Genomic DNA, 27,996 nt, shown 5'->3' on the forward strand with positions numbered 1-27,996 from the left:
TCATTTTTTCATTTGTGTGGGATTTTTTAAAGTCTTTATTTTTAATCCACTTTTGTTTTGAAAAATACATGGAATCTGAGACAAACATTTGGAGTGCAAGGCACAACAAGATAATAGCAATTCTTATATTTAACATTTGCTTTGAAGTGGGACCCCAGCTATTACACTAAACTGCTTCGTTCTCAGGGTAGCGTAAATACCTATGGAGCTTCAGCTCAGCAGCAGCACAGGCTGTGCGTGGGGCTTTGTCCCTTCCAGTGGGAAAGGGCCCTGTGCTAAGGAATTCAAAGTTAACTATCTCCTTTACCTCAGTGGATACCACACTAAGCTCTTTTTTGATTCTCTTCCCTTTCTTGCATGAACAATCCTTTCTTTCCTTTGCAAAGAGTGGAAGTGTTACAAACCAAAATGACTTTATGTGGGCCTCTCTGAGTCACTTCCCTCTGCTTGAGGGCTCAGCCAGGAATGCATCGTCGCAGTCACCACTGTTCACCAGCCTGGGCGAGGTAGTTCTCCAGGCAGTTCTCAGTTCTGTAAGAGTGATTGCAGCAGCTCTGGTCTGCAGCAAAACTTCTACAGTTTCTTGATAATGTTGATATACAGGATCCTTTCCATCTTAGTCTTCCACAAGACATCTATGCTACCTGAATTGAACATTGCCAGAACTGAAACCCATTTAACTTGCTTAGGTATCAGTTACAATTATTCTTTCCAGTTTTTAATTATTTTTTCCTCCCAAAGGTACCATTTTGAAAGAAGTGACATTATCACAGCAGCAATTTCTTATTGCACAGTTTAGCTTAAGACTCCAGCTTTTGCATAATGATCACATTTACCTTGCTGTATTTCTGACAAAAAGAAAAAGATTTAATTCAGCCTTCTAACTCCTGTGGCTTGTTTAGAAGTGGATTTTGTAATGATACATCACTTTGTTTATGCTGATGTTTTATGAACTTCCATCTTTCTCAGTCAGCTTCACCTTTCCACTGAAGAAATACTTTATTTCTTTTGGAAAAAAATGTTGTTATTGATAACCCATGATGCTTAAGAATTAAAATAGAAACTGAAGTTCCACAGGCTCAGGTCTCAGAAGGCTTCTGCCCTTATGTTCCACAGAATGCAAGCATCTTCCTACTTTCAGTTGTCATCTGATGCAGAGGGTAATTACCTTTTCTCCTTTCAATTCTCTTGAGATTTAAGGCCAAAGACCTCACTAAGGTCAGTTATAATGTGACCTTTTTTATGAGTCTTTTGCCCTGTGATTAAAGCAAATCCACAAATTCAAATGAAATGGTTCATACCAGCGTTGCTAAAGCTGGGATCTAAGAAACAACTGAAAAGCAGACTTGCCTCCTCTGAGTTTGGCTGCCTCTGGTGTTGTGGGACATAAGCAGCTGGTGCTGGCTCTGTTTTGAGTTATTGGTCTTTCACATGGCTCTGAAGCCATTTGCATGCTTACCCTATAGAGCTGTTTATGTCCATCAAGGTCTTCTGGTGAGGAGAACTTCCCAAAGAGAAGTTTGTCTTCCCCAATTACAAGTGCCCAAACCCCAGTATTACAAGAAAGTGGAAAGAGAGGGGAAGCATGGCCAGACATGGCATAGCTGCAGGGCTTCTGGAGGAGATCTTCATGCGTTCTGAAAAACATTGAAAGAGAAAGTCAGCAGGTGACCAGTGGCTTCACAACTCTATTCAAAGTTTGTGGATTATATTTTACATGAACACATCCATGGAAGACTCTAGAATCATGGGGATTGTGGCTCAATTTCAAAATTCCCCTTTGTTTTTCTTTGAGGTGTGTGTGCTATCCAGAAAAAAAAAGTCTCAAGGTGCTATGATAAATAATGTTTACTCCTTCATAGAAAAGGCACTGACACTCAGAAACAATGAATGAAGCTTCCTTTTTTAGTGACTGAGAATACTTGTTAAAAATACTTATGGAACGACTGAAAGAGTGTTAAATACAGTATCATTCTTGCTGCTCAGGGCCTGAGGTAGGCATCATGATTAATAGCCTGTGAATAATGAATATGAGTATTAAAAAGTTTAGACCACAGATGCTTAGGTGGCCGTGGTGCAGAAGCTGCTTGCAGCCCCTTGCTGGATGTATGGGGCCATTTGAGCTATATTTCTAGCTTAGACATAAAAAATCAGGAACAGACAAACTTAGACACTGGTTTTAAAATGAAAAAGTACCAGAGTCTCCAAGTGAAAAGGTAAACATGCCAGGGATAGGGTACAGAATGGCAACAATAGATAAGTTCATGTAATTCCTTTGAAGTGTTGAAAGCTTTATACCTGGAAGCAGAGCTTGTATCTGACTTTCTCACTCCTGGTGCTCTCACTGCTCTCTCTCTTGCTACTGCTGCTTTGGCTGCTGCTTGGCTTTGCAGTGCTGCTTACTTCATCTCTATTCCCTCTAAGGTTGCTATATTCTGTAATAATTTATTTGTGTTTTTGTTTGGTTGGTTTTGGGGGGTTTCAGTGGTGGTTTTTGTTTAGTTGGTTGGTTTGGTTTTGCTTGTTTGTTTGTCTATCCTGCTATATTTAGTCTACTTGTAAAAATACAATTTCATTATCTGACTTTTCCAAATCCTGAGTTGTGGTGAATTTGCTCTCTGGGGGAGATTTACAATAAGTTATTGGAGAGAGGGATCCACTCCAATCCATAACAATGTGGTATGCAGGTACAAAAAGATTTTGAACCTCTCATTTAAGCAGCAGAGAATTTTTTCCTATGAGATCCAACTTCTTTTCCATGAAGAAGTACGATACTAGGCTCTGGAGGGATGAGTTGTCACACTCTGCTGGGTGAGACTGCATGGAGAAATTGGATTGTGGTGTTCTGCCAGGAGTGAAAACAACAGCTCCCTGAAGCACTTCTACAGACTGAGCCATTTCCTAGATCAGTTTTCTCAATTCCTTTGCTCTAAAACTTGCCCAGGGAGGTGTGGATGCCCCTCTCTGGAGGTGTGCAGGGCCAGACTGAATGAGGCCTTGAGCAACCTGGTCTAGTGGAAGATGTCTCTGCACATGACTAGGGGGCTGGAACTAGATGATTTTAAAGGTCCTTTTGAATCTAAACCTTTTTAGGAATCTAGGAAGATCAGGTTGTACATTGTTTTCTATACCAATTCCTACACTGTTCCTCTTGCTATGTTATCAGCTTCCCGTGTGTTGCTGTGGTTAATTTATTGCTAGGAGGGGTGCTTCCTCCTGCTCCTTCTATAAGGAGCAACACCAGCTACTGCTTTGCAATAATTGAAGAGTTATAGCAAGGCTCCTGCCCTCCTGTGACCTCTTCCATCCTGAATACTTTAATTTTCCTCTGAAAAGGCATAAAATGAGTTTTGATTGAGCCAGATAAAGAGCTTCACAAAGCCAGAGTGACAGACAATTTAGACTCTTTGAAACAATTAGAAGAAACAATGCAGCGAATAAAGAGAAATGAAGCAGGAGTGAAACAGCCCAAACCTGTTTCTGTTTAAAAAGATAATAAATATCTGCTGATGTGATTATGATGACACCAAAGCATGATAACTGTTTCTGCTTACAGTGTCTTTGTTCTCAGCAGGACATTTACGAATTTTAAGTTCCTCCCAAAATAACTACTACAGAACTGATTTTCCTACTCCCTTTCTTAAGAAATTGATGAAAATAGTCAATAAATAAATAAAAGGAACCGTGGCTGATATTTTTCTTTAAAAGAAGCTGAGAACAAGAATCTTGTGAGAGTTTTTAAAAGATTTTTTGTTTCAAATCTAGGTTTTTGGTTTTTCCTTCCTAAAATCCAGCAATCCAATACAGGAGTACCTTCAGGTGTCTAAAGTGTGTAAATTCAGTTTGTTCTCCTGTAGCAAAGCTGAAATGTTCCACTTTGTCCCAGTCAGATAGGGGTTTTGTGGGTTTTTCTTTGGGTTTTTTGTTTGTTTGGGTTCTTTGGTGCTGTTTGTTTGTTTGTTTTTTCCCCAGTGAAAACTAACTTTTCATACTAAGAAATAGTTTATAATAAGGAAAACTTGCAGGAAAGTTGTCAGTTGGGTCTGGCATATATACAGCTAGCTCCTTTAAATACAATCTACTTACCAGTTGGTTTTGAGAGACTTCCATTGCTACTGCATTAAAAAAATTGAACCTTAATAATGTCTATTTTTTTTCCCTTGTAGAAGGTAAGAGATTGCTAAGGGTTGGAGTGGATCCCCCCAGCAATAACTTCATGTAAATCTGCTCTAGAGAGCAAATTCACCACAACTCAGGATTTGGAAAATCAGAGAGTGGTGGAGCTACTTTTTTCTTTCTGGGATGGCTGTATTTTGCTACACTTAGTAAGAAAGAACAAGAACCATTAAGTCTATTGGACTTTCTCTACTCATTGTATTTTATCAATCTTGCAAATTCAAGTCAAAACACTGAAATATCATGTAGCCACTCTACAAGTTAAGGGGTATTGCCTTACCAGAAGGGAAAGGAGTCTCCTCAATCGTAGGTGGAACTGGAAAAAAAAGCAACACAATAATCAAAGTTAGTTGTTTGAGGCTAGAACAGAAAAAGGGTACCAATAAGTGATCAGAGAGTTAGTATTTTGTTGATTGGTTTTGCTAAGAAAGCATACACTAGTCAGCTAAATGGAGAGGCTGAGGGAGCTGGGATTGGTTAGCCTGGAGAAGAGGAGGCTCAGGGGTGATCTTATTGCTGTCTACAACTACCTGAGGGGTGATTGTGGCCAGGAGGAGGTTGCTCTCTTCTCTCAGGTGGCCAGCACCAGAACGAGAGGACACAGCCTCAAGCTACTTCAGGGGAAATTTAGGCTGGAGGTGAGGAGAAAGTTCTTCACTGAGAGAGTCATTGGACACTGGAATGGGCTGCCCGGGGAGGTGGTGGAGTCGCCATCCCTGGGGCTGTTCAAGGCAGGTCTGGACGTGGCACTTGGTGCCATGGTCTAGCCTTGAGCTCTGTGGTAAAGGGTTGGACTTGATGATCTATGAGGTCTCTTCCAACCTTGGTGATACTGTGATACTGTGACTGTTCCATCAGTTTAAGTGTGATCACGGAATTAAATCAGAGTAAAGGACACCTTACTGTTCCCAAAAATCAGACCATGAGAACACTCTGGTTCTACATTTTCCAAACACTTCATTTTGAATACTGCCTAACATTTCACTTTGAAAATTTCTGCACATGCCACTTCACTTTAAAAAATATTTTTCTCTTGAGAAGGATATGCATTAAAACAAAGATATTAAAGAGCTTGTATTACTTTAAAACTATTTTCTTTTTCTAGTTTAAGCATAATTAGTTGTGTGCTGTTAACCATAATGAACATTTTCAGATGATTTATTCAAGGAAGATGGCTTAAAAACCTATGTTTTGTTTTGACATGTATCCCATCTTCTTAATTTGGTTTTCAAGTTAGCCAGCTGGTCAAAACCTAGTGCCCCATCTTTCTGCTGGCCATGCTTGTAGGCAGTTTAAACGTGGTAGCTCAGTTGTTTGTCATTACTCAAGCATGTGTCATGGTCTCACTCATTTTCCTAAGGAAGGAAAATAATAATTCTTGTTGTGTGTGTCCAGCCTTGCCACCAGATCCATAACTTCCAGCCGCAAGGGATAAGGTAATTAGCAGTTGCCTGTCTTTCATCTGAAAGGGTGTATGGCCTGGACTTTGGATTGAATTGCCAGAGATGAAACAGATCTGAGTGCAAACTGAAATAAACTCTTGTTCCTCTGGAGCAGGGTGGATCAAGGACAATACAAGCTCATAAATAACCAAATACTTGAAAGGTAGGGAGACCTCAGTACTTACTAATGTCTCCTGTGAAGGGAGGGGGGAAAGGGCAGGCAGCTTTCCTTCAGGAGGCCCGCTGCTTCTGAGAATATGCTGTGCTGGAGCTTAACAAAGATGATTTTTTTTCATTTTTTCCTCTTCTCACGCTTTCAACAGAAGCAAGGAATGGAGTGAAAACCAGTAAAGGTTTGCTTTAAAATCTGAACTCATCCTTGCTGTAAAATATAGCTTTATCTTACTTCCAAGCCATCTGAGATGGTCTAGTAAATTTTAGTGGAGATGTGTGTATGCGTGTGTGTGCATGTGTAATTTCCCAACCCACCACACTTGTCAACAAGAAATGCTACCTTCAATTTCCTTCCTATGAACTACAAAAAAAATGTATCTTACCTGTTACAATTAGTTTAACTTTAGATTTCTGTGTTTTGTTGGGATTATCTCCAATCTGTTTGTAGATGCAAGTATATGTTGCTGCGTCCAGTAGCTGGACATTGGAAAGCTTTAAGGAAAAGTTGCCATGCTTAATTTGGTCCAAAAAAAGGCTTGTTCTGCCATGGTAATGTTTGTCCTGGAACTTCAACAGGTTCTGCCCGCTTTGAAAGAAGTGCACTACGTGAGAGTCTATCTGCCAGTACAGCCTTGAAGTGGAAGGGTTCAGTTCCCCAGGAGAGGTGGCGGTGCAAGGCAAAATGACAGTTTCTCCAACAAAGGCGTTGCATGTTTTGTCTGGCTGACCTGGAATAAAAAACAAGTAAATTTCTCAGTGTTCACCAGAGCTATGGAGACCAAGTTTCCTATAACTTGGCTTCATCGTGTCGTTATTGCTTCTCTTCCTCCTCCTTCTGCTCATGCTCTCCTGCTCTATATGCTGTGACATGACCAAGGGACATGTATACTTAGTGCTCAGACAGCTGTGCAGCAGGACAGATGTTGCTGTGTGCAAGCTGCCTTCACTTTGTTGGTGTGGAGGCTGCTTGAACTTGTTTCCATAGCCGGTGACTTTAATCTGAGCTTCTGGCCATCTTAGTTTTTGAAATCATGTGTCTGGTTTGATTTTAATTGATCTATCACAAGAGGAAAAGGGCATGCAGAGAAGTGAAGATGGGCAGACACAATTAAGCAAGCTTTGGTTTTGTAGGAAGTCTGGCTAAAAAAGGAGAAGTGTGAAAAGGGTGTTGTATCAGCAAGAAAAAAGTCCTGGGTGAGTCTCCTCAGACTCACCTGTCAGACTGTGGCTCCCGACTTGTAAATAGTGTGCTAGAGTCCTCCATTTCCCATCCCTTGTGGCACCTTGCAGAGGGTGTGACAGAACAGAGCTTTTTTGTCTGCAGGTCCTGCTTGGTGCACTCTTGTTTATACCTGTCCTGTGACCTCCCATATTTTTCAGCATATTTATTCTCCCAGAAATAAGGTCTGTTGTTCCCACTTTAGGTAAATAACTTTTCCAAGGCCTTGAGGAGACATACTTCATACAAGTGGCCTGGACGTCAGGCAGAAATATGACCAACTTTACAAACCAATTCCACAACACACAAGAACCAGGGTGAGGGTAGCCTGCTGGTGAGCAGATGTGCAGGGCAGGAAGCCAGATGTGTCTCACTTATGCACACTGTTCACTTAATAACTTTGATAATACTTATTTATATAAATTCTTCCAAGTTAGCTGTGATTATACTAAAATTTGCACAAATAAGGGAGTCTGCCAGTATCATGTGGGACAACTCTTAGTAAATTGTGGTGTTACATTTTCTAGGGGAAGGCTGGGTTGTGTGCAGCTACAATGCAGAGACAACTAGATATTTTCAGCACAGAATGTGGGCTTAAATTAACACTTTGACCAGACCGGTTTCATAAAATGATTTTATAAACTAAAATGCAAATCAATTAATTTGGATGGAAAACTCATTCCCAGCAGGGAGCAGAACAAAAGCAGTGCCATTCTGCAGTTATGCCAAGAAGAGAAGCTAAAATTCACTGTGAAACAACACAAAATTCTTTGAAGCATGAGGAGCAAGCAGACTCAATATAAAGTAGGTGTTCTTGGTCACAGTGTAGTCGATCCTGTGTTCTAACCCATCTCTCTGCATATATTAGGGTGAAGACTAAAAAGTGCCCCAGGTTTCCCTTGAATTCACTGATGTCAGCCAGAGCTAAGCTTGCCACATGCTTGGGCCTCTGTTTCCATATTAATCAGTGTCTGTTTTGAGGTTTGTTTGGTGTCACACTGTGTCCAGACAGACAAAAGCAGAAGGAAAAGAGTAATTCAAAAAGCTTGATCACTGAGCCAAGTAAGTGTCTTTGATTATAACTCTACCACCAAATGTCTGCTTTCCTTGGGTTTTCAGACTTTTCAGCTGAACATCAAAGTTTACTTTTGTCCAACAAGGTATACTTTTGGCTGGAAAGAACACATATCCCCAGTCATATCTCTGGTTGTCAGTGGAAGGAGACTTCCAAACACATATCCCCAGTCATATCTCTGGTTGTCAGTGGAAGGAGACTTCCAAACACATATCCCCAGTCATATCTCTGGTTGTCAGTGGAAGGAGACTTTCAAACACATATCCCCAGTCATATCTCTGGTTGTCAGTGGAAGGAGACTTTCAAACACATATCCCCAGTCATATCTCTGGTTCTCAGTGGAAGGAGATCTCCCTTATGACATGGAGAGCTCAACCATTTTCAGATTGTGTGACTCACTGACCAAGTTTTGCTCCTCCAGGGGAACCTGAACTAAACCAGTATTCAAACAGGGGGCTTATGTTATTTATAATAAGGCTTAGCCTCCACTGCACTATCCCCTTACTGTCACTGCGTGTATCACCCTACGCTCCCCAAAGAAACTGCCTCAGCCCTGCAGTTAGTGACATACCACCCAGGATCGTGGGATGTTAGGGGTTGGAAAGGACCTCTGGAGATCACTGAGCCCAGCCACCCCTGTCAGAGCAGGACCATAGAATCTAGCACAGGTCACACAGGAACGCATCCAGACAGGTCTTGAAGGTCTCCAGAGAAGGAGACCGCACAGCCTCTCTGTGGAGCCTGTTCCAGTGCTCTGTGGTACCTAAGGAAGTTCCTCCTCGCGTTGAGGTGGCACTTGCTGTGCTGTACTTTATATCCACTGCCCCTTGTCCTGTCAGGGCACAACTGAGCAGAGCCTGTCCCCTCCTTCTTGACCCCCAGCCCTCAGATATTTATAAACATTGATTAGACCCCTCTAAGTCTTCTCTTCACCAGATCGAAAAGCCCCTGGTCCCTCAGCCTCCCCTCTCAGGACAGTGCTCCAGTCCCCTAAACACCGTCATAGCTCTCTGCTGGACTCTTTCAAGTAGAGTCCCTCTCGAACCGAGGGGCCCAAAGCTGAATACAATATTCCGGGTGAGGTCTCACCAGGGCAAAGTAGAGGGGGAGGAGAACCCGCCTTGATCTGCTGGACACACTGCTCTTAACGCACCCCAGGCAAGGCCATCAGCTGTGCCCAGCCCCTGAAGGGCCCCACCAGCTGAGGAAGGGCCTGCAGGGGCGGGAGAAGCCTGAGAGCCGCGGCTGAGCTGTTCAGGCCCAGGCAGCTGGGTACGGCTGCGCTCAGCAGAGCCTCTCTGAGGCAAGGCCGTGTCTGGAAGCAGACTGTGGTTGTGGCTGGCTGTGGTTAGCAAACCACAGCAGGAAGATGAGCGTGCCCGAGGCTGCTGCAGGTGGTTTATGAGCCCTGGAAAAAAATGAATCTCCAGAGGAGCTTTCTGGTAGGAATCCTGTCCCCAGGATGCCATTGAGAGAGGGAGTGCTCCTGGTGTGTGGCATGGCACTTGGACGAGGAGAAAGTCCTGCCATGAGGAGAACTTGTAACTCTAGTCAGAAAACAGACAACAAGCGTTTGCTCAATGAGCAAAAGAGGCAGAAAGAATATTGGTGTTACCTCCCTATTGCAGTCACTTCTAAACTGGTTTTAGAAGTTAATTTTTGTTTTGCTTTTTGTCTCTTTATTCTTTTTCTGAAGGTGGAGGGCACCAATGCTCAGCATACCTGAGCCTAGCATAACCTTTCCTTTCCTGCATGTTACACTCTACAAGCCCTGCAACACTTAAGAACGACTCTACAAACACCCAGCGGGGGCAGCCCATATCTGCCCTACATTGCTTTCACCTGGGGAAACTGTGGCAGCAGGGGGCAAAACAGGAGGCACTGCTGAAGTTGCCTGGAACAAGAGCAGGTGACTGAAATCTGGCTGTAATGGGTTACTTAACAGAGCCTACAGGTGTGTGAGCTCTTTTGTGGGTGGGAAGAGTGGACTTCTGGGGACAAGCTAAAGAAGTGTCTTCATAGAAGCCAGTCTTGAGAAGACAAAAGTTACATTGAAGATTGGTGATGCTTTCTTAAGCTTCTTACTGAGAGTGTGGATGCACCAGGAGGTGTGGAAACAGATTTTTGGCCAGACAACTGAAGCAGTCCTGCAGTGAGCAGTAGGGATGGTGGAAGCTGCTGCTGAGGTGTACAAGAGAAAACAACATTTTCCAGGTCTTTCTGGTAAGCTTTGTATGTGGAAGGTGCAATTCTGTACCTCAGAAGAATTGTGTGGTGACAAACAGCTTTCACTTGAAGTTGTAAGACTTAAAGGTAAGATGAAATTATTTTATTTTGTGATTTTTTTTTTTTAAGTTGTGTGGTTTAAATGCTGCCTGAATGCTTAAGGCTGTTAAGGTGAAATTGAGCATGCTAACTTAAATATCTGTAAGAGTCCTATAATGGCAAAACTGCTGCTTCAGTACCCAAAGTGTCGTGCAAGGAAACTCATAAAGACTGGGCTTTTTTGTTTCTCCCTCCTTTCCTTTCCTGAAGATGATCTGGGCTAATCATCTTTGTTTATTGATTATGTATTGCTTGTAATGGAGACATCTGAGTAGGTGATGTAGAGTTTCTGACTTGTGGAAAAAGGCCTGGAAATGGAATGCTCTTGAACGTATTTCTTAAGTTCAGTCTGGTGGTATTAGCACAGTTCTACTGCTATATGAAGTAGTTTAATAGAAGAAATACCAGATTAAGTAGAAACTGTTTCATTGTTTTAAAACAGGGTGACAGGGTTCCCGTGTTTCTGGGTACTTGTGAACTGAAATGTGTTACCCTGACGAGGTTGAGTTGTGTGATTCTTCAGAGGTTTGTGCAAAAGTATTTTGGGGAGGTGTAGAGGGCTGTTTGAAACACCAGTTACTTGCTCAGAAACACTAAACTTGAACTCTCTTTTACTGAGGAGGAAAAGAGATTATCCTTTGATAGTCACTTAGAAGGCTCCACATGCATGCAGGTGCACTTAGCTGCCGAAGGAGTGCATCTTGACAGTAGTTTTTTCACACTGTTCTGTGGAAACGTGGAAGTTTTCCCTAAAAATCAGTTGTGCTTCCAGAAGAGAGACGGGGACTAGTTCAAGGTGAAGTATAACCTCCTGAATCACCACACCTGGTAAATACAAGCTATTTATAGGAAAACAGAGTCTTGACCAAACACAGGGGTCTTTATATTGCTGACTGGGGTAAGAAAATTACAATGAGTTGCCTCTATAGCTTGTAATACACTCTCTCACCAGCATATACTAGGGAAGATTACATCTAATCCATATAATGCCAGAAAACCAACTTTACTAGAACTTGGCTGAGCATTTGCAAAGATTCAGGGAGAGAGGACTGCTGCTGGGCTCCAGTCCTTCCACTTAACTGCGAGCTCAGTGCCACAATGATTTTAACTACAAAAACTGTTGCAAGGCAGTTGGGAGTTGTAAAAGATGAGATTCCAAATCATCTTTAATGTTATGGAAATGTTAAGGATATTTTATTCTGCCCACATCCTTAAAATGTTATAGATAAGAATTGTGGGCCCAAAACATCTCAACCTTGAAACCACATCTTTTAGATATAGAGGTTTATCTGAAGGTTGTTATCTGTTATTGCAAACCTTGGACTATGATGAAATATATTCAAAGCAAAGTATGTAATTGTTTTGTTTTGCACCAGGATTCCAAGTTTGCAGTTCATGTATTTGCATGTAAGTATTTCCAGAAACTCTTAGGTGTGTATTATAGCATATTTACCTCTAGGTAGAGACCAAAACAGTGAGCAGGCAACCATCCAGAGAGCAGTCTCCCTAATGAAGTGAGAGAGAAATGCCAAATAGTTTGTTAGAATGCTAGAGCAGACATCAAAGACTTTGTTTTTTCTGGCACAGATTAGGTTCTGTTTCATGTTATCTGTGAAGATAGTGTAGATATGAAGCTGGATGGGTTAGAAGACCTCTCTTGTTTTGCTGTTTAGTATTGGTGTGTATTGCATCTTCTGCCTGTAGGTATGAGGTTTCTCTGCATTGGTAATGGGATGGGGCTTCAGACATAAACACCAGACCTGTGCTTCCTGCTTGCGTTGTCACGTGGACAAAATTACAGAATCCCAGAATTAACCAGGTTGGGAAAGACCTCTGAGATTGAGTCCAACCTATCACCTAACACCTCCTAATTAATTAAACCATGGCACCAAGTGCCTCATCCAGCCTCCTCTTAAACACCTCCAGGGATGGTGACTCCACCACCTCCCTGAGCAGCCCATTCCCGTGGGCAGTCACACTTTCTGTGACCAATTTCTTCCTAATGTCCAGCCTAAATCTGCCCTGGTGTAGTTTGAGACTGTATTCTCTTGTTCTGTCACTGGGTGTCTGGGAGAAAAGATCAACCCTCACCTGCCTACAACCTCCCTTCAGGTAGTTGTAGACAGCAATGAGGTCTCCTCTGAGCCTCCTCTTCTACAGGATGCACATCCCCAGATCCCTCAGCCTCTCCCCACAGGGCTGTCCTCCAGCCCCCTCACCAGCCTTGTTGCCCTTCTCTGGACATGTTCGAGCACCACTCGAACTAGGTGTGGCCTAACTAGTGTTGAGTACAAGGGCATAAAGACTCCTCTGGTCCTGATACAGCACTTTCTGATTTGTTCTGGCATATAAACTAGAAAGAAAACTGCACAGCCTCTGAGATCTCAAACATTGATGCTGATTCAGTTGGTGACAAGGCAGTACAATGCCTTGATTAACTGCATATATGTAGTTATAGTTTGCTCTTAAGGTTTTGTATTGGTAGGTAAATGAAGTTCCCTTTGCCTCTAAAATTCAGCTGCTTTGCAGCACAGGAAAAGCATAGCTCACCATTTCATTTTTTGTGCCTTCCCAGCCTTTATGAATCCCTCCCTGTTGGAAGCTTCATCAGGTGCTCCAGCTGCTTCTTCAGTCTGTGCAAAAGGAAAAGAGCGAGAGGCTCTTAATTTTTGTTGCTATAAGCACTTCTCCAGAAGGGGATAGGTTATTTACAAGTACTTAATTTGTTCTGGTTCAGTCTGTTTTCTTTTACTTCGTGAATGTAATACAGGGAGTGTATACAACAGTGTGTATTTACACTGAGCACACACTTACAATACACAGAGTGTGTTTATTTTCACGTGTAGGATGGATATGAGTCACCAGCTGTGCACTGACTAGTCTTAAGCTTCCAACCAAGTGAAGGGATGCTTCTCTATAGGAGACAACTGAGATCAAAGAAGGTGGTGAAACATAATGGGTATTGCATTTATTAATAAGTGTAAATGCTGTCTCTCAGATTACCAAATACCACCCAAGCTGCCTATCTACCCACAAAATACAAACACAGCTAATAAACATGTAAGTAAAATGCTGCTTAAAGGACTTGCTTGCTTGAGGAGGTTGTTAAATCTGGTACTTTCTTGGGGTGGGGGAGAAGAGAACCATGATTAGAGGAAGTATGTGGATTTGGGGTTGGCTCTCCCAGTCCTCACAGCATCGGGTAGCTTAAGAATTACAAGTATCTGACTGATTGTTCCTCCCTGGAGGGCTCCAGAGATAATGCTGGTGGTGAAAGTAGTGGTTTATTCAAAGCACACTTTCTGCTGAGGCAACTCTGTCTGGGGAAGGTGCTGGTGTCTTTCTCCTGCCTGTTGCTCCTAGTGCCTTCTGAGGTGAGCAGGACCCAAGAGCTGGGTTTCTCTTTGGTCTTGGTTATGCTTCAGTGACTTGGTGCAATTTAACTGCTGTCTTTTTCTTCCTTGGCATTAAGATCAGTGCAACCTGTATGTTTTTAATGAACTTCTGTGGATGCCTCTCTCACTGTTGCAAAAGTTATTGCTTCAAGAAAGAGTGTAAATTTATGCAAAGTGATCTTATTCTATATGTTTCTTTCCTACCTTCCTTTTGTAAAAGAAACTGGCCATTCTTATGGCCAGATGCCTGACAGATTCTCTGTGGTGTCCCATGCAGTTTGTCTTCCCTCTCAGCTTTCTATATATCTTCTACTCTAGAGTGTTGTGCGAAAAAAACAGAATCTTATCCTGTGTGTTTGCCTGGTGCTGGGGCAAGAATGAAGTGGATCTAAAGAAACGAGAGCTCTGTGCAAAGTTGCTGTTAGGTAGCAGCAAGGTCATTTGCCAGCCTGGCAGCTGGAGCAGTGCAGCTGTGCTCTATAGTAGTACAGTTGCCATGCCTACTTTCACTGTAGGTAAAGAGGATCCTTATGGTATATCCTATGCAGAAAGAATTTAAAATTTGGTAGGTGTGGCCAGTGAACAGATGTGTGTAAAGGTGTGACAGCAGCAGACAGGAATGACCCAAAACTCAGAGCTTGTCATGGTTTTAAAGAGCAGACAGATATAATTTTTCTCCCATGTGAGAGTAAAATAAAATGCTCTTGAATTGGAAAGAAACACAGAATTACACTTCAGAAAAGGTAGAGTAATACGGAGCATACAGTTCTTTAATACCTATACAGGATATATGAAAATCCCCTTAAACCTTCCTCCAACTTGACTAAACTGCACTCCCCAATGCTCCTCTGCTGCCCTTAGGCCTAAACAGGCCAAGTTAGTCAGGATACTGCAAGCCATAAACAGGATTACTCCCACATGTTACTGGATAAGGGCCTTTCACTGGAGGCACAGCAGGCAGGAGGGAGAGGAGGAGAACAAGTTTGCCTCACTGCCAATTTATAAAGAGATAGCATAATTAACAACATTACAATTCTGTGACTGAATTAACAACATAACAATTTCCTGGGTCTGCCTCCTGGACTGGCTAGTCCCTGGAGGATTTTTCAACTCCATGTTAAACCTATTACAGAGCTCCTAGAAGCCATTTCTCTGAAGAGTCAGGCATTTTCTAACAGTTTTGATTCTGACTCAAGAACCACATGAAGGTGCTTGTTTCAGCTTAGCCAGCTTGTTTGTGATTTTGGCTTTGGCTGGAGTACTCTCATGGAGTCCCTGAGGGATTTCTGGTTCTCAAAAGTGCCTCTGCAAAAATGTTGGACTGGGGAGGAAGTGGGATCAGATACACTGAATTGCATCTGAACTGCATGCGAATGTTCAGCTCTCTTGTCATCTGCATGCTTTTGTTACTTCCCTGCCAGAGCTTAGCCTTATTCATAAAGAAGGAGGCAAATTAGGCCTCGTTTTAGAAAGCACTATCTTAACTGCAGGAATGCTTCAGACCAGTTTAGCTGGAGCATCTGACCCTTTACTTAATCAAATCCTGTGCTGCTCAGTTGAAATAACGTTTCTTTTTGGAATGAGCTGCCTCTGGAACAAAATGTTTACAATGAGCCTCCAGAAGAGTTATCCTTGTTTTGTTGAAGACGAGACCTATTTCTATCAGTGTAGTTCAACTGGTGCAAGATGTTTCAGTCACTGTATAGACCAGCATTAAAAAAATAGTTTCTATTTGATGTTTCATGTATATTTTCTCTCTAGTTTTGAAGTGCTGGTTTGAATGAAATGAAACTTTGGGAAATTAACAACTTGTTTTTTTTTTTCTTTTTTCAAATGTAGAAGTTGATCCCTTTTAATCTGACAAAGCAACTGAGGACTTATTTTTCAGAGGTTAAAACAATTAACTGAATAAGGCTTTGTAACTAGGAATCACTTCCGGAGTAATTAATACTAATCAGTTAACATAGTAACCTACTTAGAACAACTAAGACATGATGTAATGAAATTTTATGATTAAATTACATAACTTTGAACCTTTTGGCAAAGTCTGGCATGTAGCTGTTGTCACGTGAGGCCATTTATTGAGTGTGTTAACACAGACTTCAATAAAATTAATCAAGCAGGGAAGAAAACAAATTTTCCCAGTGCCTGTAGAATAGCAGGACTTTATCCCAAAGTTGATTCAAGTTGTCTTTTTTCAGTCAAAGGTGGATTGAGATGAAAGAGGGTCTAAATGCTACACTTGAAGGCTTTATGCTCTTGGATTCCTATGACTCTCCATTTAAGTTCAGAAAAATGTCATTTTTCTATAAATGTTCTGTTAACCCTGGAAAATAGTGTGGTTGCAATAGATACCAAAGACATTCTCCTGTGAACAGCTCTGCTAGTCAAAACAGCTGGCATGTGTTTTCCTATTCTCATAGTCCTTTCTCTTAATTTTTGTGGTAAGTGGGTGGCAGTTTTGGTGGCTGAGTGGACAGGTTATGATACTAGAGAAAAACAAACCACAAAGCAACAGCTAGTTTCAGTCATCAGTCCACCAATAGCTTGTGGCCACTGTGCACCTGTACAATCTAATTGCAAAGAGGGTTCAGTTCAGGAGCTGAAAATCTAGAGTGGGATCATGAGAGGCTGTTATGGGACAATGGGCTGAAGTTGGATGCTGGCCAGGGCAGGGAGAGAGATGCTGAGGCTGACCCTGATGAGATGAAATTTTTCAGACTGAGGAGGTACCTCGGTGGTGACAACCAAGCTTGATGCTTTTAAAAGTCATTGTTACTTAAGTGGACATGACAATTTGGATGTTATAATATTGATTTCTTTGTGAGCTCTTCGACTTCATTTGTCAGCCCCTGGTACTGGCTAAGGCTGATAATGCAGCTGGGCACTGAATGGATGGTGATACGAGTTGGAACAAGCTCCAGCTGGAGAAGACACCAATAACCCTGATATCACTTAGGAGATGAATGAAGGCCATTGTCAAGAAGGAAGCTGCTCATTTTGCCCCTGGCAAAGTTTTGTGGCTTAGTCATCCTTAGTTTCTTCAAGTGTATGTAGAGTTTTGTGTTTGTTTTTTGAGGATGGCTTTTACTTGTGGGAGGTTGTTGTATGGATTGGCTTGTTTGTTGGTAGGGGTGATTTTGTGGAGGTTTGGCATTTTTTGGTTGTTGGAGTTCTTGTTTGTTCAGGTTTTTGTGGGGATTAGGTGTTGGTTGTTTTTTTTTTCCCTCCTTCCCTTTCTTGTAAGCCTTTGGCTTTTGAGAACAGAATTATGTAAGCAAACTGTTATTACTGATGTGTGTAGGAGTATGGGGATACTCTTATCACTGACTAAAATCCTGTGAGTGCCCTGATCATAGAAATGTAGCCTTACTATTCCTTATATCAAGGCAATTTTCTGCCATTCCTTAAATGTTCTCCCCTCAGGTTACCACAGTCTTCTAGCTTTAGTTAAAAGCCAATAGCTATTAGGAAAGTAACGACTGAAGCAATCAAAAATAACTGACTTCTTGGGGAAAGTTTTTATGATGTAACTGGGTGATAACTTCTTATCTGAAAGCAATGTGTGAACAAAATGAGGCATCATTTAGTGACCTGTCCTGTATTAGTTCAAGGAAAGGTATTTAAGAGATCTCTGTGTGGGACGTGCTGGCGTGCATCGAAAAATAACAGTGGGTATATCTTTTAGGGGTTTAGACTTTGAAATAATACTCATTTGAAAGCTGTTTTCTGGGAATTTGTGAGCAGTACCTAGCTACTGTGTGATTCTCCATCTCAGCTCAAGGCAGTGGGAAGATGTGTCCTTTACAGCCTGGGGGACTGTCCAGATCTTCAGCCTGCAAAATGTGCTGTTGTGGCAGCTTAGTCTTAGACTGAGTTCTTTATCATCAGGTATCAAGTTTCATTCACTTGTGAGGGCAAGTGATCTGGTTTCCATGCTTGTTTGTCTTGGCAGTGTTTATAGTTGTTTGAAACTCTTTGAACTTGTTCTTATCTGCTGTGCACTGGAGTGTTGTGTACTTTACCTATGCTCCTTCTCTTCTCTCCCTGTGCTCTAGTTGCACTACCTATGCTATGAAGGTGGCATATGGTGGGTGGAGTGCTGCCTTTTGACTTGCTCGTGTTTCACTCTGCTGCTGTAAATTCCCATTGCCTATTTAAGGCTTGCTGTTGACTGTAGCAGACCCTGGGATTGAAAGAGTGTTATCAGATATATATCTAAGCAGAAAAGTGATTCTTGCTCAGAGTTAGTGAAGGAGTGATGGTGTATGACTTGCTTCCACTGAAAAGCTGTACCTCACACAGGATACTGCAGCAGGAAGTTAGGCACCTCCCTTTGACTTTTAGAAAGTAGCTTTGGTAAGAAGAATTTTATCCGTGTGTATAGAAGCCAAATGTGTGTGGTAAACAAATTGCAGATTACATCTAATTAGATTTTTTGGGATTCAAACACACAAACATCTTCCCTAAAGGTCTGGAGGAAAACAGCAAAACTCTGAATGTGTCTAGCCAAAATGAGAGTTTGCATGTGTTGTCAGCTTGAGAAACTGGAATTCTGAGGAAATTTAGGCTTTCTTCTTGAGTTCAGAATAACCTTTCTAAATAGCTCTTGGACTAAATGTGAGTTGTTTCTGACCTTGTAAAATGTGAAAGGTTTAGGTGGATCAAGAGGCTGATGTTAAAAGCAGCATGCTTCATTTCGAGTTTTGGAAGGAAGGAAGCAAATGATGCTGCAGACTTGTGGGTCTTCAGTGGTTTCATGTTATTTTTGGTCCGATTAATTTCTCACAATCAAAGTCCATGCCATCTGTATTTCCAGCTATCATTTCCAGTTCATGAGGAATTTAATATCTGTCATCTCCTTGATTCCCTTTTATCCAGGTACTAGAAGAATGTCTGTATATAGATGTCAGAGGGACACTGTGTCACTGCTGCCTGTGAAGTCTGTGTTGGACTGTTCAGCATGACAACTGTCTAGAATACATTTTCTGTAGGTGGGCTGTTATCCTATTATCTTCAAACCTGTATTATCTTCTCTGCAACAGAGTTTTTGTGCTAGATTTAGCAAGATGTCAAGAAGATGCCACTGCTGTGATGAATGGCAGGGCAAAGGCTTTTGCTGTTTTGCTTTCTGTCAGAAAACCTTGAATTAGAAATTTCCACCCTCCACATTCCCAGCAAGTGTTCCCAGACCCATCTATCCCTGTCTTGTCTATCATAAGGCCTCCTGGATTTTTGACTGCTGCAGGTTGGATGCTGCCACGGTGGAAGCTCAGAAAGCACAAGCTAAGAAACACATGGTTTATCCCACCCACTGACAGTCCTTGTGCTTACTGGGAGGGAATTACTCCCTGTGATTGCGTGATGTGGCCTCATGCTCTTTTGTGAAACTTCTGAAGAGAACCCAAAAAGTCATTGTTCCTTCTTGTGTTGTCTTTGACAGCTTCCCCCACAGTTCCTCTTTTTATCAATTCCTTTTTACTTTTCTGAGAGTTTCCACTGCTCTTTATCTGCCCGTTCCAACAAAATGTTTTTTCTCTCTTTGTTCTGAAGAATTTATTCAAGAGATGGTCTTTGAAGACATTGCAATCACATGAGAAAAAAAAAATCATAGGTGTGGAGTGTTTTGATTTTGTATTGTGTTTTTTTTTTATTTAATGTACTCTTAAAGAAGTCTCACATGAACATCAATGCAGAAAGAAGTAAAGCTTCCTTTAGCTACATCAACAGAATGTGTTTTCCCTCCTGACTTTTGAATCAGTATAATTTTTTTTTCTTTCTGACTTTGGAGGCAATTTGGAATATCTGCAGCTAGCAGTCTCTGTTTTACTGTTGTTAAACCTCTTGAGACAGAGGTATTGTGAAGCAAAATGTTAACACAGAAATAAGAAATTTATTTTTTAATCTTTCACTTCTTGATTTTTTTTCCCTCTGCTAAAACTAAGCCTTAAATCAGTAGCACTACCTGATTATGGGATGCTCTATTAAACAACCAAACAGCTAAAACAATGCTTAGATTTGTGTGTATGAGGAGTCCTGGAGACATCATTAAGGTAAATGTTTTCAGTAAAAATGTGTTTGATGAATACAACATTGACCAATGCTAGTATTTTTCAAGTGGATGATCTGAAGCTAATTGTGTAAATGAGACCTGGTTTTGAAGAGAGAGTTGATCCAGTTTATGCTACTAATATTGCTTTGGAGTAGAGAGCTCAGTTTATTCCATGAATATGGCTCTCAGTTGCTGTTTACTTATTGCCATAGCTTCTAAAACGTTTTGTTAGCACTGAGGATCATGCCAGTCATAAGCCAAAGAGAAATTTTCTAGGCTGTATTGGGGTATGAGGGAAGATGGGTGAAGTTGTTTTACTGCACTTATCCTGAACCTCCTAAGTACCTAAACATCTTTTTTTTTTTTTTTAACATGAATCCCTGTACATAGCTACTCATAAACCAGACAGAGGAAAAAGAACAATCAACCGGAACACACTGAAGTTCTTGAGTACTATGGGTGTGGTTGATGGGTATTTCTCCTTGCCCTTCTATGTCTGCCTCATAACCTTTTACTCCCACTGATTTGTAATTTGCTTTACAAGGTTTTGTGCTTCCTGGTTTAGAGAGTCATTATGCAAAGCAATTCTTTCTCATTGAAGGATGGCATCATCTAATGTTGCTGTTAATGTTATTTGTAGAAGCATCTCTACCCCAAAATATCTGCACCTAGATTAAATTTCTGCAAAGAGTTTGTAACTCCATCATTCATTGGGCTGAGTTCCTCAACTTGTATCTACATAGGAAATCTTGTGATGACTTGAACGTTTCCTTTATCTAAGCTCCAGCAGAGGGCTGAGGACACCTTGGTACATGCATAGCTACAGATGTGCAGAGCTGGTTCAAGCTTCTTGAAAAAGTAGGCTAAAGAGGACACTGCTGCTGGAAATCATGGAAAGGACAGAGCAGGCCTAGTGGTTGGCAGAGATAGATGACATGAGGTGCTTCCTTCTGCTATGGAGGGATGGGTGTTGCAGGAGCAGCAGCTGCTTTGTGCTTCCCAGCTCAAGCCAGCTACTAGCCCTTTGGTTCAGCAGAGCTCTGGGTGATTTAAGGGAGAGCATGCTTTGCCTGCATTTCCAGCTGGGCCTGCTGTCCTGCAAATGCTGAAGCAGGCATAAGGTCTGGCCTTGGCTCTCTGCCTGATACCTTGGTTATCTCAGCAGTCTTGGATCTCTTACACTGATTACAACTAATAAGTCTTTAAAAGGAAACACATTTGTGAGGTTTTATCCTTGTTCTCCATCCTATGTGTACGGCATCTTGAAAGAGTTGAAGCACCATAAAACTTAAAGAGGTGTTCCTGAACAGAAAATAAGAACAGTATTGAGCTATATATATTGTAACAGTCTGCATTTCACAAGTATGTCTTTTCTCAACAGCCAGCAGTTATCTTTCACACCAGGCCAGGTTTGTAAAAACCCCTTGGTAAATGTCATCAGTCCAAAGGAGGAGAGGAAAACTCCCTCCCTCTTGAAATTTCAGATTTTTATAGTGGATAAAGGCTGGTCACAAGGAAAAGTGAGAAAGGGAAATTCTGGAGGACTTTCCTTGGAAGCAGAAGGGAAACTGTTTGAGGCTCAAGAAACTGCTTTGAGCTGATGGGATTGTCAATAGAGTGACTTCTTCACTTTTGTTTAATGCCTTGTCTAGAAGGAAGTATAGCACACTGACAACAGAGAATTTCCATTCCCCAAAATTATTTTTCATCTCAGTTCTGTGAGAACAGGGAAAATCCTGGCCTACAGATGTTTATTTTTGCTGACAACAGTTGCCACTAACAGGCTCAAGAAGTATCAGTTGTTTATGCATTGTGAGCCCTCTCTTCTCTTAACTATGTTTGATTAGTATATTGCAGAAAAAAAGCTCTTTGCAAGACAAGATGTTAGCAGAATTGCATACATGTAATACTAAGATTCAATATTTTATTCTTTATCAGAACTATTGCTATACAATACATCCCCTCTGACTTTTAACCCTATAATTATTTGGGCCTGTGTTCTCTGACAGGTGAGAAAAGGAAGAGAGTTGGATGAAGCATATTCAGAAAAATAATTGATTGTCCTTTTGGGGGAGTTGTTAAGTATTTGTTAATGAGGTGATGAACTTCACAGGCAAATGAGGCTAGTTAGTAGCCAACACTGTTGCAGTTGCTGCAGTAGATGAGGTGTTGGAAATGGTGGGTCTGAAAATGCAAGCTCAGGATGTCAAAGTGAAAGGAATAGAAACTTGAGGTTAACTAAAGTTGGTGTAACTTGCCTTGGCTCTTCCCCACAAAATGGTGTTAACTCGACTGCCCAAGCCTCTGCTAGACGCCTTGCTGAGGGTTTATATGTATAGAAGACAAACTTTATGCCAATGGCCTTGCTGAGTGAGAGAAATCACCTGAATTACATCCCCTAATTTTCTAAACTCCAAAATGCAATTATGTTCGTGAAGATTTTCTAGCCCTTGAACAAATCCTGAGACCCATCAAAGGCATTAACTTCTTAGTATTGGAGCTACTGAATCCAAAGGAGCCAGTCTGCATGAGACTATCTGCTCTTTCTAGAAACATGACTCTGTTAAAGCAAAAGCGAAGGTGCCTGGGTTTTACTTGTGGTTTGTTGTCTTTTAATTGTTGCAAACAGATCTGCAGCTGCAGTTTGTGAGAACTTCTTAAGGGAGGAACTGTTCATAGCACAACTTTCCTTCGCAGCATACACTCAGTATCATCTATCTTCTAGCAGAGTATCTCTGATACTCCTCCTTGGCATGGTGTTATGCAAGATGGCACCTGGTGTGATGCAAGAAAAAAGTACAGTCAGATAATTGTAGTGAATGTAAACAGCTAAGAAAAGGAAGAGCTATCCCCTTCTCCAGGAGCTCATCTTTGCCTCCTTCATGTAGCCACACAGTGCAAAATGCAAAGTGCTCATGTGATACTTCAACAGCTCTTGAACCAGTGGCAAAAATAAGACTGATAACTGCCAAATATTGCAGGAAGTCTTTAGTTGTATGGCTGTTACAAGTATTGGTATGCTAATGTTGGACTTCCAGACATCAGAGATGAACACAGATGGAGCTTCTAAAAGTGCCTGTAAGCACTTCATGATTGTTTTGCTAAGCTGTAAATAATTGTTCCAAACAGAACAGTCAGAGGTGATGTGATGTACATATAATATACAACACGGGATTGTGCTTGAGATGCCCAAATTATTGTGCCCAAGTGTGGGAGGACTAGAATATTTGCTATAGCTGAGAGAGATATTTGTTGTCTGAAAGAGATTTTGAACAACCAGTTTAAGGAGAAAGAAGAGTGGGGAACATAAATACTTCCTGCAGGCACTCTATTCTAATGTTTCTCAATACTCCTAAGAACTTAAAGATTTTGCTGTTAATGCTCAATCATATCCATTTCAGCCAGAAAAGAAGTTGAAGGGAAGCTCTTACTGCTCTCTGCAGCTACCTGAAAGGAGGTTGGAATGAGTCTGGTGTTGGTCTCTTCTCCCAAGTAAGGAGAAAGTGAAAGGATGAGAAGAAATGGGGTTAAGTTGTGTCAGGGAAGTTTTTGATTGGATGCTAGGAAAAATTGCATTGTTGAGAGAGTCATGAGGCACTGGAACAGGCTGTCCAGGGAGGTGGTGGAGTCAACATCTCTGGAGGTGTTCAAGAAGCTGTAGATGTGGTGCTTCAGGACATGGTCTAGTGGTCATGGAAGCTGGGTTATGGTTAGATTTAAAGGTCTTTTCCAGCCTTAGTTATTCTATGATCCTAAATCATCTGCAAGCTGAAACTCAAACATTGTAAGCATCATCAGATCTTATTCTTGTCCCACTAGCAAAAGCCTTTCTGTTACCAGTGCAATAGCATTATGGTTTTTTAGCTCCATCTAATGTAACCATGACCACACAGAGTTGCTGTCTTCTCTTCAAAGTAGTGAGCTTGGGGTTTGGAAACAAAGCAAGGGACTACTTTCTTTCAAAGCATTCTGAAAGACCACTTGTGTTTGCACCTTGAAAACGTGTTTCTCTTCAGAATCAGCTCTTTAGCAGGCATCCTCACACTTACCTTTTTCTGGCAACAGTACCCTGTTCTTCCTATGGCCACATGTGTGTACAAATCTTGCACATTCCCTGCTGTGTCCTTTAGGTCTGTGTAGAGAATCTCTTGTAAGTTATTCCATTATTTCCACCTGTGCATGTGTTTTGGCGGGAGGGTGTGTATGTGTTCCTTTTTCTGTCATGATTCAGTGTCTTGACTTTGCTCTTGGAAACGGTAGGAGTTCAACAGAGTTTCTTCTGAATTATTTTAAGTGAGGGCTGTAGCTGGCTGAAGTGTTGCTCTTCCAGGAATAAATGATTCTCAACAATGTTTGGGGTAGGCTTTACATTTGGTTTAAAAAAAACCCAAAAGCATAATCCAACATCACCATCTCCTATTCCTTCTCTGTCCATTCCACCACTGGACTGCTTTGCAGTGAAGCATCTTTTCCCCCAGAAGGCGGCAGAGGAACAACGTAAGCTGGAAGTCATGATTTTTAAATAATATCATATTTCTTGCTGCAGTAGTATATTTCTTGGACTTGATTTTCCTGTTGCAAACCAGCGCTAGCAGCCTTGCAAGCTGTCATCTTAGGGCACAACTGATTTCTTCTGTGCTTGTTTTTCTCCATAGGAGATTGTGGCTTCTGGTTTATGCACTAACATGTTTTGAACTGACAATGGGTTAGACTTCATGCACAGTGACTTTAGCAGCTGTATTACAGCTGAGGCAGTGAGAAAACAAGCTTAAGTTTATAAACTCAAATTCTTTCTGGATCCAAGTTCTGTTTTGAACCCCTAACTTCTGGTGTGCTTTTGGACATTAATACTGCCTCAGATAAGTTTGGAGCTGTTAGAGGGAAAAAACGTTAGAAACCACTGTTCCAAGCCTAGGAAAATCTGGAGGAACCACTTCTCTACTGTTGGTCTAGACCACATGGTTCCTCTTCTGCCCTGTAGCACGTGGATGCAATGTGATGATGGAGCTGAGGTAGCGCAACAAAGAAATCTAGGAGAATAAGGTGTGGCTAGGGATCACCTGGACTAGTCTGCACTGTCAGCCTGGTGCTAGGAAAGGCCTGAGATGGATCTACAGGAGAGGATTCTGAAAATCAGGTACAAAAGTGTACCACTCATATCTGATCCTTACAGTTAACAAATGCTGATTACTGTTATGACTTGGGCAGTATATGTGTTCCTGCTCTGGCTTCAATCCTAATTAGCACATGTAGGCAGCCAAACTTTACTTTGCAGGACTATACGAATTGTGGATGCGAGGCGGGGGGGGGGGGAGGGAGTATAAATGCAGTGAAAGCCTGGCCAGTATCAGAGATACCTGTTCTTCTTTCAATACAGTTTCCTGTTGTTAGGATCCTGTGGGAGACTTCTGATGTGGGCAAGAGCTGCAGAGCGTAAATCTCATCTTTGTCTTAAACACAAGAAATAATTAGGATAAAGAGTCTAGGAAGTTCAACTGATATTACTACAACAGTACAGGTTGCCTGAAGAGCAGAATTGCCAGTACCCAAGCTGGAAATGGTTTGCCTTGGATGTTGTAGAATGCCTGTGTCACAGGGAAGACAAACTGGTGTTCCATAACTGCTGTAAGAAAACTATGCAGAAGTTCATGGAATAGGCAAATGAATTCTGACATGGATTCTGTAATGTCTCCTGCTATTCACACTTTTCCTCCATAACAAAAGTTCTCTGGACTCTTGCAAGAGCTGACTTTCCAGGACTGTCTTTGTTTTGTTGTCTTCTCTTGCCTTTAGAAGACTGCTAACAATCTCCTTTTCTTTTTTCTTCTTTTTTTTTTTTGCTGCTTCTTATTGTGGGAAGACCTGTACAAGAGCTACAAGTGATGTTTGGGAGGAACTAGGCAGATACTTTTCTTGACCACTTGAGCCTTACTTTTCTCAAGAAACCAGATTGTGAGCTGTTAATTGCATTTTTATACATTTGGCCTATACTGCTCTTTCTGGACTGGGAGAACAGAAAGGATAGACCAGTCTTTGAATGTAGCAAGTGAAGGCAGCAGCATAGTATGCAACCTGATTATAGCTCCTAAGAACTATGTGGATGATACAAATCCCAAAAGTTGCTGATTTTTTTCAAGTGGTCTTTATTTTGGCTTTCTAAGGTGGTACAATTTGGTGATTAATGCAGCTCTGATAGCGAAGAGCTTACTTCTCAAAGAAAGCTTACTTCAATTGTAGCCATGTAACCCTTTCACCAGTTACTGTGTTTATCAGAGAGAGAGCATAACACTTGTCATCTGAAAGTAGGACACAGCTGGAAGGAAGCTGGAGATTTAATATCTGAAGGCAACTAGGTGTTGCCAAGCTTATGAATGCTACCAGATGTCTTGTGTTGTAATAGCATCTCATAGTTGCTTGATAATGGGCACCAAGGTCATGGTGAGGTTTGTGCAGAATATCACTTTAGAAGTGACTCTGAGCCTAAAGTAGTTTAGCAAGAAGCCACTGCATCAACTTTGTACACCTCTACTACAAGGGCAACTTGCTAGGAAGGCAAACTACATGCAGACTAGGAGAGCAATGCATGGGAAACTGTTGCCACCTCTTTTCTGTAATCAGGAGCTCACCGGACTTAACTTTTCTTAGTGTCAGACATGCTGAACAGGATTTTTATACGTTTATGCTCTTTCAAGTTGTTACTTACCAACATGCTTAAAAAGGAAGAGGACCAGATTGTGCAAAACCACAACTTTTCATGCTATGAAGGAGCAGCCTGACCTCTCTGCAGTTCTAAACTTTCAGTGCAGGAAAACCCCTGTGAAAGTTAGGTGAACTTAGCTGTACAATGTATTTTCAACTAGCCCCAAACTGGAAGTTGAAAGTGAAATGCACATCCCAAATAAGGTTTACAAGTTCAGCAGTGTGTTTCACTGACCTACAGTTCTGTGTCTAGATCTCTTTTCTCCATTGAGGATATGAGCTTTGTGAATGGATTAAATTATCAGCTTTGCAAACGATAGATATGTTCAAACATCTTTGCAGTCACTGAACTGATCTAATGCAAGATCATCTGAAATTTTTTAAGAATTTAGTCCTTTGTGGTGGGACTTTGAACTGAGACCTTGGGTCTGCAAACCACAAACAAGCACAGGAAGCAGCTGCCTAAGGCACTGGTCTACAAGGAGCAGCTAGAATCTGAGGAAGCATCAGCCTCCAAGGTGTAAGAATTGGCAGCTGCTCTTTGAGGACAGGGTGGTAGAAGATGGAGAATTCTCCTCTGCAATTTTTACACCTTCCCATCCCTCACTCTTCCTCTTTGCTCTGTAGTGGCAGAAGGGACTAAACTATTTCCTTTCCACAACAGCAACATTTAGCTTCACTAGTGCTGTTGAGAAGTCTAAATGTCTGAAGCACTCATGTGACATATCTGTTCCCATCTCCCTTCTATGCCTGCTCTTTCACTTCCATTGACAAATACATGTGAAATACTTTCTGACAGCATCTCGCATCAGGACCTTTTTGCTAGAATGATCCAGGCCTGACAGCTGCTTCTTCAAGGGCTGAAGACCCACTGGTTGTGATCAAGTAGCTGTGGATAGCTGGAGCTGCTGGTTTGGTCTCTGCTGTTGTAACAAACATACAAGCTCTTCTGTACAATAACAGGGGCCAGTGGCACATATATTTCGACATCCTTCAGGCTCTTGGCTGAAGTTGTGCAGAAATGATGCAGTGTAAAGCATACAAGTGTGCCCTATTTTCCTAAATGCATTAAAAACCAAGACATGAGAGGAAATCTCTCAAAATACCACCTCAACTCTGCATCCTTATGTACCTTATCCAAGAATGTCAGAACCAACATAATTTGAGAGGCCGCATATAACTGAGCAGATGGCTACTATTGTGTAGCTGCAGGGCTAGTCTTCTCAAGTGTTTCTGCCCACATATCCTAGCGCCATCGTTCTATCACTTCTTTAATGATCTCCTAAGGTGCATATTTACCCAAGTCAGGGTCTTTGCTTTCTGTCATGTCACATACACATTCTGAAGACTGTAAACACCAGTGAAATAGCTCTGCTTTCTGTGAGAACGTGACATGTAAAATACCAACTGAGGGATTGTGCTTCTGTATATGTAAGAGT

The 27,996-nt window shown here is 41.6% G+C and overlaps 1 protein-coding gene across 1 annotated transcript in view; it reads right to left on the reverse strand.

Moving 5' to 3' along the window:
- LOC135180242 (butyrophilin-like protein 10) overlaps nucleotides 1-27,996 on the reverse strand; it is a 35,617-nt gene continuing 7,621 nt past the window's right edge. Inside the window, exons 2-6 of the mRNA XM_064152630.1 lie at nucleotides 12,962-13,044; nucleotides 11,865-11,917; nucleotides 6,176-6,520; nucleotides 4,457-4,492; nucleotides 1-1,637 (exon numbers count right to left, since the gene is read on the reverse strand). Coding sequence (XP_064008700.1) covers nucleotides 1,534-1,637; nucleotides 4,457-4,492; nucleotides 6,176-6,520; nucleotides 11,865-11,917; nucleotides 12,962-12,969 — 546 coding nt within the window. The 5' untranslated portion in view covers nucleotides 12,970-13,044 and the 3' untranslated portion in view covers nucleotides 1-1,533. The remainder of the gene's footprint in view (nucleotides 1,638-4,456; nucleotides 4,493-6,175; nucleotides 6,521-11,864; nucleotides 11,918-12,961; nucleotides 13,045-27,996) is intronic.

The sequence above is a fragment of the Pogoniulus pusillus genome, chromosome 12 (assembly GCF_015220805.1).
Source record: "Pogoniulus pusillus isolate bPogPus1 chromosome 12, bPogPus1.pri, whole genome shotgun sequence".
NCBI lineage: Eukaryota > Metazoa > Chordata > Aves > Piciformes > Lybiidae > Pogoniulus > Pogoniulus pusillus.